This window comes from Mustela lutreola, chromosome 5, assembly GCF_030435805.1.
Source record: "Mustela lutreola isolate mMusLut2 chromosome 5, mMusLut2.pri, whole genome shotgun sequence".
Classification (NCBI taxonomy): Eukaryota; Metazoa; Chordata; class Mammalia; order Carnivora; family Mustelidae; genus Mustela; species Mustela lutreola.
This window is the reverse complement of record NC_081294.1, coordinates 150,292,517-150,310,358: the sequence shown is the minus strand read 5'-3', so window position 1 is coordinate 150,310,358 and position 17,842 is coordinate 150,292,517. Positions and strand designations below refer to the sequence as shown.

Genomic DNA, 17,842 nt, shown 5'->3' with positions numbered 1-17,842 from the left:
GTCGCAGACCCCGCCCCTCAGGCAGGAGGATCCTGACGTGGTTACGCCCCCACCGCCACCACCTCCTCCTCCGCTCCCAGTACGTGCGGGGCGGGGCTCTCCGACCAGCCCCAGCCTGCAGCCTGGTTCCTTCCCGCCCTCGCCGGGCCCCGTCCCCCGCCGGGCCCCGCCCCCTGCCTCCGAGTCCTCTGGACGAGTCCCGCCTCTGAAGTGCTCCGCCCCTCCGCCCCCCGGTCTGTTTGTAAGGAGCTGAGCCTCAACGATTGGTTGGAGTCAGAGACTTCGTTCCCTAATTGGCTGCGGTGCACGGCCGGCTTTCCGCAGGACGCGGTGACCCGGAAGTGGTTCTGAGGCCCGGGCCGCGTGGAGCCCCCACCGCCGGCGCGAGCTACCTAGTTGCCGCGGCCGCCGCGATGACCAAAATAAAGGCAGATCCTGACGGGCCGGAGGCTCAGGCGCAGGCGGAGGCGTGCCTCGGGGAGCGCACTTACCACGAGCTGCTGGTGAACCTGAACCCCATCGCGCAGCCCCTGGCCTCTCGCCGTCTCACGCGGAAGCTCTACAAGTGCATCAAGAAAGGTGCTGCGGCCGCCGCGGAGGCCGGTGGTGGCGCGGGCGGCGGGCCGAGGCCCCCCGACTGACTTCTCTGTCGTTGCAGCCGTGAAGCAAAAGCAGATTCGGCGCGGGGTGAAGGAGGTTCAGAAGTTTATCAACAAAGGCGAGAAAGGGTAAGCGCCCCCCACCCCGCTCCGCGCGTTTTGCGACTCTGGACGGGTAGCACGGGTATCCCCGCTACTCGGGAGGTGCTCGGGAAAGTCCTTGGAGGTGATCCGGCCCCGGGTGGGTTCCCTCCCGTACACGTCGCTCGCCAGGGCTCGGAGGAACGCTACCGGGAAAGTGAGTTCCGGGGAAAGCGCGCCGAATAAGGCAGCTCGCGCAGGGTCGAGCCCAGCGGCCTCCATTCATGGAACGTCCTGAGAGGACTGCGAAGGGCTGTACAGGCTGCAGTGAGAATGCCTTCACGACCTCGTTCTGGCCCCCAGGCCAGGCAATAAACCCTTCCGAGGACAGGACGAAGCCTCTCGGTGCTTCACGTCTTTAAGTATGCGCTGCATTGTTGGTGCTCAAGAGCGGAGTCTCGCTGGGGGCTGTGATGCACAGTGGGAAGTCTGGTCTAGGGTGCGGGGCTTTCTGCCAGAAGATACTGGTCCCAGGCTGGAGAGAGGTAGTGGTGGACAGAAGCCTGGCCTTCTCCTGGAGCTTCCTAAGCCATGGTAGACTGAGTTTTTGTACTCAGAGCTCTGCCGGCCACCGAGGGTTAAAGCCAGGGAATGACATGATTACCTTTACCCTCGTGAAGAGTTTTCTGGCAACTGGCAGGGGGGTGGGGTGGGGGGGTGCACAAGCAAATTGAGCTAAGAGGCTGCCCCAGTGTAGGACAGGTGATGGCGATGGCAATTAGGTTATTGGTGGCTGAAACAATTAAAGAGGATGAATCTGAGAGGACTTTGGGACTTGGAATGAGGAGGTCTGGATTCCAGCTGAGCAGAGGGCCCCTTTAGAGGGACCCGGCTTTGCGTGGGAAGATCATGAGTTTGCTGCTGTTTAGATATGGGACACACAAACACACACACACTCCCTGGCCCACTGGCAGAACTGTCAGATAGGCAGATGGCCACACAGACTGGAGGCTTGGAAGGGAGAGGCCAGGCAGAGAGAACAGATTTGGGATTTGTGCGCACATACATGGCACCTGACGCCGTGGCTGTGGCCCAGGTCAGCCAGGGAGAAGGTGCAGCCAAGGGTCAGGTTGTAAGGAGCACCAGCACTGAAAGGACACTTGAAGGGGTGCCGGCAGAGGACAGCCTGGAAGACAAAAGGAAACCTAGGAGAGTGGGCCCAGTACAGGGAACTAAGAGCTCTTTCCTTGTGTTTGTCTCTTGCCCTTCTCTGGACAATATTCTTCCTTGGTGTGTTTAGGATTCCCAAGGCCCTTGCCCCAGAGCCCTGACACCTTGCCAGGCAGGAGTCCTACCTGATGGCTCTCTGGCGAGCCTTCATTGCTTCCCTGTGACTCTTGGGACAAGCTCAGGCTTCCCAGCCTGGCACTGAAGGCCCCGAGGTTCTGCTGCTGCCAGTTTCTCTAGCCTCCTTGTCCGTCCCCATCACTTCCCTGGGTTTCAAAGCCATCCCAGGCCCCCATCAGCCAGCTCCTGGGTATGTGCAGTCATTCTGATTCTCTCAGTCTCAGATGCTTTCCCCTCCTCCAGCCCCTCCAAAGGCTGCCTGACACCTTCTTCATTAAGCTTTCTGATCCAGAGTTGCCTCCTGATTCCTTTTTTGGCTGGCTCTCACTCCTTGGTGTCACTTCCATACCTCACCTGTCCCAGTGGAATCCCACTTGTCACCTGTGTGGGGTATTTATTTACTTCTTTGCCAAGAACTAGGGCTCACCTCCCCAGAGGAAGTGATCACCAAACAAATTTGCATGCACTTTCAGAAGGTGGGAGATTCGCATTTGGGGTCCTTGAGGGTTGGGGGGCCATCTTCTCTGTCCAGAGGTAGCACTTTCAACTGAAAGAGGGAATGAGCAAGTTAGAAATGGTGTTTCTCTCACTATAGGATCATGGTTTTGGCAGGAGACACGTTGCCGATTGAGGTATACTGCCATCTCCCAGTTATGTGCGAAGACCGGAATCTGCCCTACGTCTATATCCCCTCTAAGACGGTAAGGAACACATGCCCGCCCCCACCCCTCCCTGATCTTGGTCATAACTGGAGAGGGTCTGGCATCAGGTTGGTCCAAACAGGCCACAGTGGAGAAATGGAAGCTTTGGAGTTGAGACTGATCTGAATGGATTCTTTGCTCTGCTGGTCCCTGGCTCAGTGTCCTTGGAAACTGGGAATCCCCGCCCTCGTGGACCATGGGAATGAGAAAGGAGGTATACGAGGATGTGCTCTGGATGTGCTCTGTCCATGCAGTTGCTGAGCCCGTGTTAGTCCTATTAGGTGGTTGCAGTGCTTGGGGAAGTGGGGGCTGTTCAAGGGACTGGTAGCTGGCCTGATTCTCACATAGAGATGAGGAGAACATAGGCCCTGGCTTGGGCAGCAGCCTCTGAGGCCAGAAGTTCATTCACGCTTGCTACGGGGCCGTGTAGGCCCACTGTTGCCAGCCCACAGCTTGAAAGTTGGCAGATGGGACATGGACTGAACTGCACGTCTGAGGGCTGGATGAAGCCAGTGGGTCAGGGTTTTGTGACTCCCTGGCATACAGGTGGTGCCGCCTTTTCCCCCACATGGCCCTTCTTGCCTTCATCCACAGGACCTGGGTGCAGCCGCGGGCTCCAAGCGCCCCACCTGTGTGATCATGGTCAAGCCCCACGAAGAGTACCAGGAGGCTTATGATGAGTGCCTAGAGGAAGTGCAGGCCCTGCCATCCCCGATTTGAAGGACCTGGGAACCTGCTCCGGAAGCTGCAGGGCTGGTGGTGGGCCAGCTCTCTGCCCCTGATCGCCCGTGCTCGCACCTCTTCCTGGGCCCCCTGCGGCCCGTCTTCCTCCCAGGCCACTCCTCCAGCTCTTCCAGGAAGGCAGAGCTGCATCTTCTCCCTTCGACACCAGTGCAGACGGTCTCCAGAATGGAGTGTGGGGGAAGTAAATGCTAAGACTAAAGTGTGGTGAGTCTGTGGGTGTTTTTTCGGTGGCAGCTGCTGGTGGGGCCAAGGAGGTGGTAGGCAGGAGAGAGTGGAAGCAGCCTTTCTCACCAGAGAACCCAAAGGACTCCGAGGGTGTTTGGTGCTGCTGCTGGGCCGGCGAGGCTGGTCCCAGACTCCAGCTGAGAACAGACTCTGCTGCCCACCCCCAGCTTCCGCCTCCCACTAATGGGAGCTGTACCATAAGGCTGCTGGCAGACCCCATGCACAGAAGCCTACGGCTGGTGTTGGGGACACCCCCATTCCTCTTTCCTCCTTCCCCTGCCCCTAAGGGGCTGAAGTGCCACTGGGAAACTTCTGGAAACAATTTAGTCACATACATAGGACATTTGAAGTACACATATGAAGCTGAAGATGAACCCCAGGCCAGCTCTCCTGCTCGCCATAATGACCCCAGTGACCCAGGCCCTTCAAGCATCTCAGGCTTCAGGTGCCTTCCTGCTCTCCAAGGCCCAGCACGGGGCTTAGTGGAGACACACAGCAACCAAGCTCCAGGCACCGTGGAGTCAACCGCAGAGAGCTTGGAATGGAGGGTCGGATCCAATTTCGATTCCAAACTCTCCTTTATAATCTCGGAGTCCCGTAGGGCAAGTCAGCGCACCTTCCGAGATCCTCGAGCACTGCTTCCCAGTAAGGAGGGTACAGGACTGGATATATTTTTGTGTAAAAGCCTCTGGCCCAGGGTCTGTTGGGACACCCCTGGGCCTTTTTGTCACCTAGCCAGAGATGCCGCATGCTGAGTTCTGTCTGGGTGTGGTGGGCGTGCAGTAATTCCTGTCGGTGAAGCCAATAAGTCAGGTAAAGTAAGGAGAAGGCCTGTGAATATATTTGCTCACTTATAAAACCAGGGCAGTGGGTTTGAACCCAGACTATTTACAGTGGGGAATGGATACATACAGTCATGAAGAAGAACCACGGCTCAGGCGCCAGGTGCTGGCAGGACTGGAAGCGACCTGGCTGGGGCAGGGTCAAAAAGACGTCTGCATAGCTGGCCAAGTGCTTTGCTGCTGTTGACTGCTACGAAGTCACTGGCATACAGAAACAGGGCAGCCGCAGGAGGACAGAGGCCTGTGTCCCTACCCTTCCAGCCAAGGAGCCAGCTGCCCGGCACAGATGGGCTCCTCTCCCTTCTTGGCCTCTGTCCATGGTGGTGCTCAGCATTTGTTCTGAAATGAACCACAGTCTACTGAAGCCAACCACCCCCAAGGAGACAGAGCAAGGCTCGTGGGTGGAAAACCCCTCCGACAAAGTTCCTTCAAGGCAGGTATCAGAATATGATGCGTTTGCCATCTGCTGGGTTCTGCTCCATGGGACAGTAGGGACACTTCAGCCTGCAGAGGGAGGAGAGTGGAGAATGTCTCAGGGGCTGGCCAGCAGGGGAGCCGAGCCAGGATGGGGCAGTTCATGGGGAACTTACTTTCCTCCATTAATGAGCTTGTTGAGGGCGTCCCGGGAGATCACGTGGCCACAGATGAGCTTGATGGGAGGGTTGGAATCGGAGGTCTGCTGCCGGAGGATAGGGCAGGCGAACACTGAGTGGTACCAGCACTTCATGCCGAGTTCGATCTCAATCTGGGGAGGCCAGAGGAGGGGTGAGTCCCACTGCCAGCTGTGGCTGCCCTTCCCAGGGCCTTCTGCCTGCCCTCCACAGCCCCCTGCGCCAGGCCTCACCGGTAGCTCATCCTTGTGACTCCAGACCCCCGTGCACTGCCTCTGCTCAATCACAGCCTTGATGTTCATCAGCACAGGCAGCGCCACACAGCCAGAGGCAAAGCTGCGGAACAAAGAGCAAGGGCTGCAGTGGCCCAGACCCAGAGCCCCGCACACCGTCCTCGGCCTGTGTCTTAGGGTGGGGTTCTAAAGTGGCACATGTCAGACTGGTCCTTGAAAGTCTCCCCAGTCGCTCATAAAGTGCCACATAGGTAGTTATGTGTGTCCGACTCTGGAGTCATTCTAATGTACCCCCGAGTTTGACGACCTATGGGAAAGACAAAAGAAAGATCCAGGGGGCAGATACCAGCTCGTCCAAACCACTGGAATGCCACTGGTGTGATGGGGACAGTGATCAGCTTGAAAGCGCCCCAGCCTGTCCGCTCCACCCTGCTGTCATGCCCCTCTGTGATGGGTCATCATCAGTGAGGGCACTTAGACCCCAGGCAGATCCTAATCTCACAGGGACTCCAGGAGGGGCGGGGCATTGACTGGCTGGGCTAAATACCTATGCTGCGCCCAAGAACCGTCCTGAACTGTCCCTGGTGTTCTGGCCGGGTAACACTATTTTTTAACCAGAATCCTTCCTGGAGTGAGGCAGGAGGGGACGTGCCATTCCACTGTGGTGCAGGGTGGGATTCTGGGACCAGGTCCACGGGCTCTTTATTCCCCATCAGGCCCTGGGTAAGTCCACGCTTGCCAGGGGCCTGCGTGTTTTCTCATCTGTAAACCAAGCGTAACTACCTGGAATTCCCAGGGCTTCATGGAGTCCTGAGAACATCACAGTAAAGGAGCCTCCCAAAGGAAAGGTCTCCACACATGCTACCCAGGCACTTCCCATTCTCTCCGATGGCCGGTGGTCGGAGAGGTGGCCAGGCTGCAGAGGCTCCTGTGGTAAGTCAGGGCTGAGGTGGCAGCAGCACAGAGACCTTATTCAAAAGACCTTACAAAAAGGGAACCTTGACCCCACCACTGACTGCAGCGACGTCAAGCCACAACTCTTCCTAACCTCAGTTTCTCCAGCTGTGAAAATCAGGTAACTCCTACCCAGAAGCATGACTAAGAGAGCCAATTTTGGTCTGAAACAACCAAGTACTGCCCCAGGCACACGGAATGGCCTCCACAGACTGTTTCCCTTGAAACTACTCTCCCACTCGCGCTGCCCCCATGGGGCTGCCAGTACCTGACACTGAGGGGTGACTCCACCGACAGCCCCAGCAGGGAACAAGCATCCCTGGTAAAGGTCTCGCAGATCTCTGCCCAATGGCTGTTGTCCAGGAGGTGGCAGTAGGGCGACTTCTCCAAGCCCAGCCGCAGGTACACCAGGCTGCCCATCATCACCTGGATCTCTGCGGAGCAACCAGGCACAAGTCAGGGCAGCAGGGGAGCGGGCTGGGGCAGCGGAAGGGCAGAGGGAGAGCAGGCTGGGCCCCTCGGCTCCCAGGCCCCAGAGCAGCAGGACCAGCCTGCAGAGATAACCTCAGGCAAAACTGGTTTTCGATAAAGTCCAGTGTGGAGGCGGAGTCTCGGGGCTGCTGCTGCTGCAGGACAAGGACAAGCATCAGCCACAGTCCGACATTCTCTTCCATCCTTCCAAGTGCACTGAGGAGCGAGTCTCAGGTTGGTGCTCACGTTTTTCTTCTCCAACACTAGCTACTCTCCCTTCTAAAAAGCTCTCAGATGGTATCTAGATTTACTAACAGTGCTTGGTTTTTATGATTTCACAAAATGTGAGGTAATAAACAGGAAGAGTGGAGCTAAAGAACCAGTTACTACGGGTAGGAGTGGTTACTAATGGCGAGCATCTGGAAGGGGAGACTCTAGTCACAGCGGTCTGGAGATGCTGGTGGGATGGAAGGAAGCCGTGGAGAGGCGCCGAGTGAGTCTTAAGGAAATGAGTGGGCTGCTGCTAGGTGGGAGAGCTCAGGGCTGAGGCGCAGGGGTGCACATGGCCCCGTGTGCTGAGTGCTGGTTTGGCACATGGAGGGTGTGCCTGGCCTGAGACGAAGCTGGAAGGGTATGGCAGAGGGGGATGCGGGGTGCAGGGGGAGAGTTCACCTGGGAGGCTCTGAGGGAGGGCTCAGAGTTCTCAGGTTGGGGAAAGGCATCCTGGTTACAGCTCCTCAGGCGGGGCAGGAACTCATACCCCAAGCCCTGACCCCTGCTAACGCTGACACCCACCGGAGCCCGGCAGCCCAGAGCCCAGCCCCCTGAGTACTCACCTCGCTGGTGCAGCCGAGCAAATGGCTGAAAGTGCCGGGCATAGCTGAGGGCCTCGAGCTGCTTCTCAGGGCCGCCTGCCAGGAGGCGGATAAAGTGTAGGCGGTGCAGCTTGAACTCCAGGGAGCTGTTGAGCTCGAGCAGGCGCTGCCTGTGGGAGACGGCCCATCTGGGAAGAAAGGGAGCTCGTGGGGCAGGAGAAGGGACCCTGGTTGAGCCGGGATGGAGAGGTGGGCTCCAAAAGCCCAAGGGCTGGAGGCATGTCAAGTACACCAGGTGATGGGAAGACCATAGATGGGCCCTGTTCCCACATTAGCCCACCTGAGGGCCTACTTACTCCAATGCCGGCCCTAGGTCTTGTTCGTGCAGAGCTTCCAGGATTCGATTCAACTCAAGGAAAGGCTGCTTAAAGTCCAAGTCCACGTTCAGTGTTGATTCCTGTGGGGAGAGTGCAATCCCACTGCTGGAGGACTGTGTTTCCAGAATATTCCAGTTATGGAAGGCTGAGTGTTGCGGGCTGGCCTCCTTGGAGTACAGACTACAAAACCCACCCCTGCCCCAGGATCTTAGAGACCTGTGTTGAGTAGCATGGTAAGAAAGTTATTCTTCAGTCCTCTTAATCATATTGAGAAAATACCCTTACTTCTACTGCTCGTGTGTTTGTAACACTTAACAAGTGCCACTCTGTCATGTTACTAATCTCCCTTTTTAAGAAAGTGGTATCAGGCCTCAACTCAGAACCCTGACGGGCAACGGACCCCAGCTAGAGGTTAATGACTTTACTTGCCATCGTATATATTTGTGGAGCTAGCTTCTACTGATGGCAGGGACAATGATTTCCCTTCTAAAATCAGTGTATAGAAAGCATGACAGGAAGCAAATCGAAAGCCAACCATGAAACAGAAGCAGAAGAGGCTGCTTCTAGCACCTTTGCAGAGAGGCCATTACCTGGCACAGCTCCTCGGCAACGCTGAGCATGCCTTGCTGGTACAGGTGCTCCACGATGGCTGTCTGCAGGATCTGCTGCTGCTTCTCCCTCGAGTCCCACACCGCGTCGGAGACCACACCGCAAATCTCTGAGTCAAAGTTCTGCCGAGGACAAGAGACAAGGCTCTGTGACTCAGCGTTCTCATTTCCTGCGGAGCAACCCCCAGCCTCAGACACCAGCCCTGGGGTTCACCCACCCCCCGCCCAAGGCTGCTCACACACTCACCCTGTCGATGGCTTTGCCCACTCGGGAGACGCTGCTGTGAATGTCCTTATGGTCCAAAGCCAGCTTCTGCACAGTGTCTTTGATCTTCCGGCAGCACTGTGACATCACCAGCGAGAGGGTGGCTGACAGAGGGGTTCCCTGGAGAGCTACAGGGAAACACTGGCGGTGAATCAGGACACAGAGCAGCACACCTGGGCCCTCCTGGCTCTCTTCTCAACACCAGCCTGGAGGCCCAGGACGCAGCCCCAAACCCCAGGGTGAAAGACCCCGGCTTCTGTCCCAGGTCCTGCCACTCTTTAACTGCCTGCCTTGGAATTGGTCAAGTGGGCCAAGTGGCTTCATCTCTCTGTTCATTCATGCGGTGAAAGGACCTGCCCTGTCTGTTGCTGTGAAATGTAGATGATTTGGCACGTCCTATGGGAAAGTACTTTATTTTAGCTTCTTTAATCCTCCCCACCATGCTCTGCAGTGGACACTGTTAGTATCCTGTCCTGTAGCTGGGGAAGCTGAGGCCATGACTTGCTAGGTGACAACAATGACAGAGCTAAAACACCTTCTCACCACCACCACACCAGACGGCTCTTCACTGTCTTGAGTCAGATGCCACATGCAAGGCGGCTTTGGGTCATAAGGTACTATCCCCATGTTAGTGCCTCTTACCAACCCAGAGATACTGCCAGGGAAGTTCAGGATATTTCTGGCTCAGGACTCCCAGCCTGCAGTGGTTTCCACTGCCGCAGCTGGGCTAGAACCAGACCCACTTCCAAGAGCACATGGGACTCGGAAGAGAGGAGGACAGACAGAGCATCCGCCCCTTCCTCCAGCCCAGCACCAGTGCACCTTCTTTAGATGGCAGCGCCTTGGTTCAGGGAAATAAAAGTGACCCAAGAGAGCCAGGGAGGGTCTCAGCTCCAAGACCAGAAGCCCTGGAAGAGACATGCATTCTACCAAGTCACTGAACACACAGAATGGGAACTGGAGCTGCTGGAGCACCGACTCCTCGGGTCGGGGGGCGGGGGGGCACTGCTCTTAGAATGAGGACAGTGTAGACTGAGAGGATCACACAGGCACTTGGATCCAGGGGGGCCTGGACATTTCAGTCACCTGAGTCCATGAATCCAGTGTCCCCCACTCCCGCCTGTTCATTTAAGCTGGTCTGAGCTGGGTTCTGTACCTGTAACTGAATGCCTTCTGACAAATACCACCAGGAAGTGGGGGTGGGGCCTCACACAGGGAGATGGGCAGCCCCCCCCCAACACCTTTCTATTAAAGTAAGCTCCATGCCCACCATGGGGCTTAAACTCATGATCCCAAGATCAAAGATCAATCTAAGACAAATTAAGGATCAAAATAAAGAATAATAGTAATAAATTATAACCCAATGAATAAAATAAGAATCTATGTGGTGTGAGGGTGCCTGGGTGGCTCAGTGGGTTAAAGCCTCTGACTTTGGCTCAGGTCCTGATCCCAGGATCCTGGGATCGAGCCCCACGTCAGGCTCTCTGCTCCACAGGGAGCCTGCTTTCTCCTCTGTCTCTCTCTGCCTGTCTCTCTGCCTACTTGTGATTTCTCTCTCTGTCAAATAAATAAAATCTTAAAAAAAAAAAATAAGGTAAATTTTAATTATAGATCAACTTAAAAAAGGACATAGGAATCAGGGGTGACTACTGGTCAAATCTAAGACAATTTAAGGATCAAAATAAAGAATAATAGTAATAGATTATAACCCAATGAATAAAATAAGAATCTATGTGGTGTGAGGGCGCCTTGGTGGCTCAGTGGGTTAAGCATCTGCCTTCGGCCCAGGTCATGATCTCGAGTCCTGGGATCAAGCTGCACATTGGGCCCACTGCTCAGCAGGGAGCCTGCTTCCCCTACCCCTCTCTGCGCCTGTCTCTATGCCTGCTTGTGATCTCTCTCTCTCTGTCAAATAAATAAATAAAATCTTAAAAAAAAAAAAAAAAAAAAAAAAAGAATCCACGTGGTGTGAACTGACAGTAAGGGAAAAAGCAAAGTTTAATGCCAACAACGACAGCTGATCCTTCAACAATATGGGGGTTAAGGGCACCACACCATGCACAATCAAAAATATGTATGTAACTTTTGACTCCCCAAAAATGTAACTAATAGCCTTCTGGTGACCAGAAGCCTTACACAGAACACAGTCAATTGACACATACTTGGTATGTCACCTGTGTTATATACCGTATTCTTACAATAAAGCTAAGAAAAAGACAATGTCATTGAGAAAACAATAAAAAAGAAAATACATTTACAGTTCTGTACTGTATTTACTGAAAAACAAATCTGCATGTAAGTGGACCCACAAGATCAAACCTATGCTGTGTAATGGCCAATATGAAGGAATGACAGAGCAGGAAAAGTCACCCATGTTTCTTTCTAATAACTGATTGAGGCAAGAAATCATCCCTGGATCAATTCGCTCAAGTACAAGAAAGTGCATATTTACATAGGCTCAAAGCATCTCCCCTCAAATTTCTTACTAATAAACTGTAAAGAAATGTTTTTTTTTTTTTTAAGATTTTATTTATTTATTTGACAGACAGAGATCACAAGTAGGCAGAGAAAGAGGAGGAAGCAGGCTCCCTGCAGAGCAGAGAGCCCGATGCGGGGCTCAATCCCAGGACCCTGGGATCATGACCTGAGCAGAAAGCAGAGGCTTTAACCCACTGAGCCACCCAGGTGCCCCTTAACTATAAAGAAAAGTTAATTTTACACAAGGAGAACCTGGCCGACACCATCTTAACCAAGTGATCACAGTTCACATCACCGATCAGGGAAAACGAGCTGACACCTTGTACCTCCGGATATGATGCCCTGAGAACCAGATCACTTCCAAAGGACTCTGCTGCCCAAGATGCAACACCTGGGTGAGGAGGAGGACACAGCAGGCAAGCCCAAAGCAAGAGATAGTCTGTAAATTCGTTGGCCTTAGTGCTCTGAAAATGTCAGTGTCATGAACGACAAAGGCAAGTGGGAGAACTGTCCCAGGTTAAACAACCAAAGATGAGACATGAGAAACTACACGCAGCACCTGATTTTGGATTGGATCCTAGAATGGAGAATAAAATTAAAATCTTTTATGAGTGGCGCCTGGATGGCTCAATCTTTAAGCGTCTGCCTTTTGCTTAGGTCACGATCTCAGGGTCCTGGGATCGAGCCCCGAATTGGGCTCCCTGCTCAGCAGGAAGCCTGCTTCTCCCTCTTTCACACCCCCTGATTGTGTTCCCTCTCTCACTGTCTATCAGGTAAATCAAAATCTTAAAAAAAAAAAAAGTGGTTTATGAAAACTACTGGACAGTGACAAAACTGAAGAACTGAACTATATTTATTACATCATAATACTGCATTAATGTTTAACTTCTTGATTTAATAATTATACTGTATTTATGTAAAAGAATGCCCGTGACCTTAGGAGATATACACTGAAAGTTTAGGGGCAAAGTGGTATGATAGCTGCAACTTACTTTCAAGTGGCTAGAAAGTAAGAGTAGGCAAGAGAAGTGATAAAGCCATTATGGCAATATATCAGCAGTCAATGTTTTCTATAAATCTGAGATGATCTCAAGGTGTCTAAAAATTCAAAGTAGAAAAGCAAATGGAAAACAAAACATAAAATGAAAATAATCTTAGGTAAACTAATAATTTTTTTAAAAATATTTTTATTTACTTCATGAGAGACAGAGAGAGGGAGAGGGAGGAACGGACTCCCCGCTGAGCAGGGAGCCCGATGTGGGACTCAATCCCAGGACCCCAAGATCATGACCTAAGCTGAAGGCAGATGCTTAACAGAGCCACCCAGGCACCTGGTAGGTAAACTAATAATTTCTGTTGGACTTTTTGAAATAAATTAGAATGACTCCCATTATCCCACTGAAGGAGGCCTCCGCATCCACAGACTAATGTCCAAACTGTCATCCTTCTAGGAGACTGTCACCTAGAGTCCTTGGGGGCTCCCAGGCTCCTGGGGAGGCAGAGCAGGGGCTGGAGGGGGGCACTCACCTGCGCTGGCCAGCTCAGCCCGCAGCTGGCCCACATAGTGTAGGAGCTCCTCCAGGCTCTGCTCGCAGTGCTGCCCATAGGTCAGGAACTTCTGCAGGACCTTGTCCACCTCCCTTTCCACACTCGCACACTGCTCCATGGTGACCTCTGCCTGTGGGCGGGAGGGGTCAGCTGCATCAGGCCCCACCTGGGCTGGGGGTGGGGGGCATGCTGCGGAGGGCTCCCAGATCCCCCTCACCACACCCATGTCATTTATCAATACTCAGCAATTCCTGGCTTAACACGGGTGTCCACGGCACCCATCACCCCGAGCCACGGTACCCCAGAGAGACCAGGCAGGCATAAGGACAGATGTTTTAAATCATGGTGACAAAATTACTGTTCCCAACTCTTTTCATTCTATAATCTCTTTTTAATCAGAAGAGAGAGCAGGCCTCACAGAGTCCTCAGCAGGCAATACTGTCTACTAGAAATATGTATGAATACCGCCTATTTTCATATCTCATGTATGTTAAGCACCTTCTCTTCAATTAGTGGACTTGGTTTTCCACACACTACAGTGATAGAACCCCCGAAGGCAGCCCCTGAATGGCCAATAACTGAAAACACAGCCTAACGAACAGGTGCCGAGCACGTGGCCCTGATAGGCTTTGTCCACCATTCCAGCCTCAGTCTCCCCTGCTGCTCACCCTGTGTCTGGCCAACCAGAACCGCTGGTCCCTCCCAGCTCCGGGCTCAGGTTCATGTGTCTTCCTCTCCCAGATATGCCGTCAGCCCTCCCCTTGTCAACTGCTCAAGAAGCCGGCTTATCCTTCCCGGGTCAGCCCAGAGACCACCTCCTCCAGCAGTCATCCCTAGCCTGCTGCCACCGCACTCCTTCCACTTGGCACCCCTCTGTTTCAGTTTTGATCACTGGGTAAGGACCAATCTGAGGGGCCACCTCCCCCACCAGACTAGAACATCTCTGGTTATAACGCACGCTTCCCTCCTCGTTACGCCACTGAAAAGAAAGCTGACTTTTCTGGTCCCACCACAAGGCGCCCTTCTTAAATTCCTTCCACTCTGGGGCACTGCTCCCCTCTATTTCAGAGCAGCCTTTGATGGTGACCGGTGACCATGTGAACACCCCTCAAAATGCTGGTGACAGACTTCCCTTCCTATATTTTCATCTAAAGGATTTGAAATTAAGGATTCTCTCAAATGTTCAAATCTGGCCAGCTGTCCATTGTCTCAAAGAAGGATCCAAAGTAATATCAGAAGACTTCCATGGCCAGTGTGACCACTGGGATGCTCCCAATTTCACCAGATTCCCCATTCCCACCAGCACCACCAGTCTTGGCCTCAACCTCCCGGCCCAGCCTACAGCCACCATCTCCTTACCAGATGAGGGATGAACGATGGGGAAATGGCAACCCAGGACCTGAGATGTGTTTCTGCCCTCTCTCCTTAAGCTGATGTCTTCATGCTACAATCTGTAATCATAATCATCATGTCCAGAAGACATGCCTTCCTCTTCATGACCCCTGAGCAAATACCCTATAACTGAAAATGACCCACGATGGGCAAAATACACCAGGGACTCCTGTCTGAAACAGTGTCATAATAATAATCACTACTGCCATTATTAGTTAACATTTCATTGGGGCTTATTATGTGCCAAGCACCATTCTAATGATGCTGCATGCATCAACTAATTTACTTAATTCTTACCAAAACACTATGAGGTAGGTACAGTTATTAGACCCAGTTTATAGATAAGAGAATGAGACACAGAAAGATTAAATAACTTGCCCAAGGTGACACGGCTGGGAAAGGGAGACCTGGGGAAGTGAAGCCAGGCCTTCTGGCTCCAGAGCCCTTCTCTGAAGCACTCTGCATCACATTACTCTCTGCACCAGCTCAACAGCCCACCACCTCACCAGGAAGGGAAAGCGGCCATTATCTGTGGTTGGAGGAAGTATATAGCAGCGATTAATGAAGACAGGAAACAGAAGTCAACCACAGAGCCTGTGAGATGATCACCTAGGAAAGCTGGCAGCACAAGAGAAATGTGTGCCAAGAGTCTGGGCCCCAGATCACAATTTATCAAATAGAACTATAGCTCCAGAAAGGTCAGGACTTCACCAAGGTCAGACTATCCCTGTCAACACCAACTGAAAAGGATGGTATCAGGGAACCCTTTAATATGTCTTTAATATGTCCAAGACATCTTGGACATATTAAAGAGCTCACAAATGGGACACTTGGGTGGCTCAGTCGGTTAAGCATCTGCCTTCGGCTCAGGCCATGATCTCAAGGTCCTGGGATCCAGCCCCATTGAGTTCCCTGCTCAGTGGGTAATCTGCTTGTCCCTCTCCCTCTGCTCTTTCCCCTACCCATGTTTGTTTCCGCTCTCTCAAATAAACAAAATCTTAAAAAAAAAAAAAAGAAAGAAAAAGCAAGCAAGCAAGCAAGCAAGCTGGGGAAGGAGATGCATTTGAGGATTTTTTTTTTTTTTAAGTTTTTATTTATTTATTTGACAGACAGAGATCACAAGTAGGCAGAGAGGCAGGCAGAGAGAGAGAGAGGGAGAAGCAGACTCCCCACCGAGCAGAAAGCCCAATGTGGGGCTCGATCCGGAGATCCCAGGACCATGACCTGAGCGGAAGGCAGCCACCTAACCAACTGAGCTACCCAGGTGCTCCTAGGGTGTGTCTTTTAAAAAAAAAAACAAAACTCTGCCTAAAACAAAAGACACATGCAAACACATCAGTAGTTTCCTATGGTGGGTGGAGGAGAAGAATGGAGATAAAAGCGAATACATCAATAAATAGAGAAGAAACAAAGGCCCTGCCTGAATCAATTAAATGTATAAGGAATTGAGAAGTCTGACTAGCTCAATAAACATCTAAAATAAAATTAAGAAGCTGAGAAACGAGAACTTCTTGCAAGTATCCCACTCAGAAAATCCAGGAGGCTAACTCAGTCTGTCCATGGTGAGCTGCTCTGCTTGAACCCCACTGGGTCATCCTCACCAGGCACTAGGGTGGATGAGTGTGTGAATCTGTCTGTGACAACTTCATGATGAATCCAGTGGAATTTCATGTCCATTTCAAGTCCTCCTCCCCCAGAAATGTACCCCATACATTTCTGTATAGAAATGACCCACCAGCAGGATCCCTCCAAAACAACACATCAGATGCTGTCACCCCTTGACTCAACACCGCATGGCTTGACACACAACCCCTGTGTGATTACACATTGAGTCCTCTGCTCTGTGTCCTTGGCTCAGTGGCACAGTAACTGCCCGTCAACAAGTCTCCCCTGAGTAGACAGTGATCTGCTCAGGCCTGGCCAGTTTTCTCCTCTTTCTCCCGACAGTGCCCAGCCCAGGGCCTGGGCCTCATCCACAGGGGGTGTTCAGTGAATGCTTGCTGATTAAATGAGCATCTACTTCCTAAATGAGCATCTACTTCCTCTGGGGCTAGAGGGCTTGGGCTCAAACCTGCAGGGGGGAATGACAGGAAGAGACAAAACTGAAGTATTAACCCCCCCACTAAGGCATGCATGGGTTTTGTCCCCAGACTTTGGCATCCTGAAACAGAAGGGTCCCTTCTGGGGCTAAAGGGAAGAAGTTTGTGCAAATCGCAGACACAGAACTGGACACAGACACAGAAATCAACAGCCTCCAATGACCCATTCTCCACTCTGGCCACCACTCCTCTGCTTAAAACCCAATAGATTCTTACTGTACTCAGCAAAAAATCCCCCCTCCTTTTTAAAAATTTGGTTTTTTAGTATTCTCTGCACCCAACGTGGGGCTGGAATTCAGGACCCAGAGATCATGAATCGCACGTTCTCTGTCTGAGCCAGCCCAACGCGCCCCCACCTTTTTATGGCCTCAGAAGCTTTACTGAAGTCGACTCCCAACCACTCCTCCAGCCTCACCTACCACTCTCCCCCTCACTGGCCACACTCCAACCACACTAGCCTCTTTTCTGTCCTTGACAGTTTATTTCTGTCTCAGGGCCTTTGCACAGACCGTTCCCTCTGCCTGATACACTCCCCTCCGAAATCTTCCCAGGACTGGTTCCTTATCAGGGTCCAGTGTCCATGTCAACTCTTCTGAGATCTGTCTGACGCTGGCCCCTCTGCTCCACTCCCACGCCAGACACTCCATCTTATCACTGTTCCTTTTCTTCACCGCACGTCTCTAGTTAAAGTTTCAAATCTTTCTTCTGTCATTAACCAAAACTGGAGGGAGGGCAAAGCCCACCATTTCCCCTAGGCTGCAGCTTCTGCTAGGAGCTTCACCTGCATTAACGTGCAAATGACTGGCAAACTCCGCCTCATCCTTCCAAAGACCCTGCTCGAATGCCCTGTCTGGCCCCCTCATCCACACCGGGTTACCTCTCCAGTTCCTGGTCCCCACGCCCTAGGACTGAGGAGAAAGCCAGTCCAGGGGCAGGCTGGGGCCGCGGCTTGGTGGTGGGGGAGGTGCTCCGGAGAAGGCCCGGGGCCTGGGAGTCCGGCCGAGATGCCGCCCCCCGCGCCCCCGTCGGCAGTCCCGGGGCACCTCGCCCTCCGCCCGCACCTCCCGGCCCGGAAGCCAGTCAGTTCTCACCTGGTCCCCGCAGCTGGGACCTTGACTTCCGGCGCGTCTGTCATCGGAACCGGAAGCCGCGACGGTTGCTCGCCGGATCTGGACCCGCCCACTCACGGCCGCGCGGAGGGGTGGCCGTCCCGCGGAACAGCGGCTTCCGGTCCGAGCGCCGCGCTTCTCCCTGCCGCGCAGCTAGAGTGGAGTCGCCTGAAGGAACGCGGCTGCGGCTGAAAGCTCGGCCTCCCGCCCTTTGTCGCCCGCGGGCTTCCCCGGGTACCCACAGCCTCAGGCCGCGACCATCCATCCCGGCCGGAAGGAACCGGGCCGACCCACGTGCGCGTCCGCGGGGGTGCGCGGGCCTGGGGTCCCGCTTCCCTCTCCT

At 53.3% G+C, this 17,842-nt stretch overlaps 2 protein-coding genes across 5 annotated transcripts; one reads left to right on the top strand and one right to left on the bottom strand.

The window, feature by feature from the left end:
* The first annotated feature begins 321 nt into the window (after positions 1-321).
* Positions 322-3,671, top strand: NHP2 (NHP2 ribonucleoprotein). Its single transcript, XM_059175859.1, has 4 exons — positions 322-579; positions 659-728; positions 2,623-2,728; positions 3,323-3,671. The coding sequence occupies exons 1-4, from the start codon at positions 414-416 to the stop codon at positions 3,446-3,448; spliced, it is 468 nt and encodes a 155-aa protein (XP_059031842.1). The 5' UTR covers positions 322-413; the 3' UTR covers positions 3,449-3,671.
* An 845-nt stretch (positions 3,672-4,516) lies between these two features.
* RMND5B (required for meiotic nuclear division 5 homolog B) lies at positions 4,517-17,842 on the bottom strand. 4 transcript variants are annotated; one of them, XM_059175858.1, is made up of 11 exons: positions 17,482-17,842; positions 14,259-14,350; positions 12,879-13,029; positions 8,856-9,001; positions 8,591-8,731; positions 7,980-8,080; positions 7,645-7,811; positions 6,606-6,771; positions 5,384-5,486; positions 5,130-5,284; positions 4,517-5,043 (listed from the first exon to the last, which is right to left on the bottom strand). In XM_059175858.1, the coding sequence occupies exons 3-11, from the start codon at positions 13,015-13,017 to the stop codon at positions 4,980-4,982; spliced, it is 1,182 nt and encodes a 393-aa protein (XP_059031841.1). In that variant the 5' UTR covers positions 13,018-13,029; positions 14,259-14,350; positions 17,482-17,842; the 3' UTR covers positions 4,517-4,979. The 4 variants fall into 4 exon arrangements, with proteins under 4 accessions (XP_059031841.1, XP_059031840.1, XP_059031838.1 ...); XM_059175857.1 differs by lacking the exon at positions 17,482-17,842 and adding an exon at positions 17,268-17,475; XM_059175855.1 differs by lacking the exon at positions 14,259-14,350 and having other exon boundaries at positions 17,482-17,841.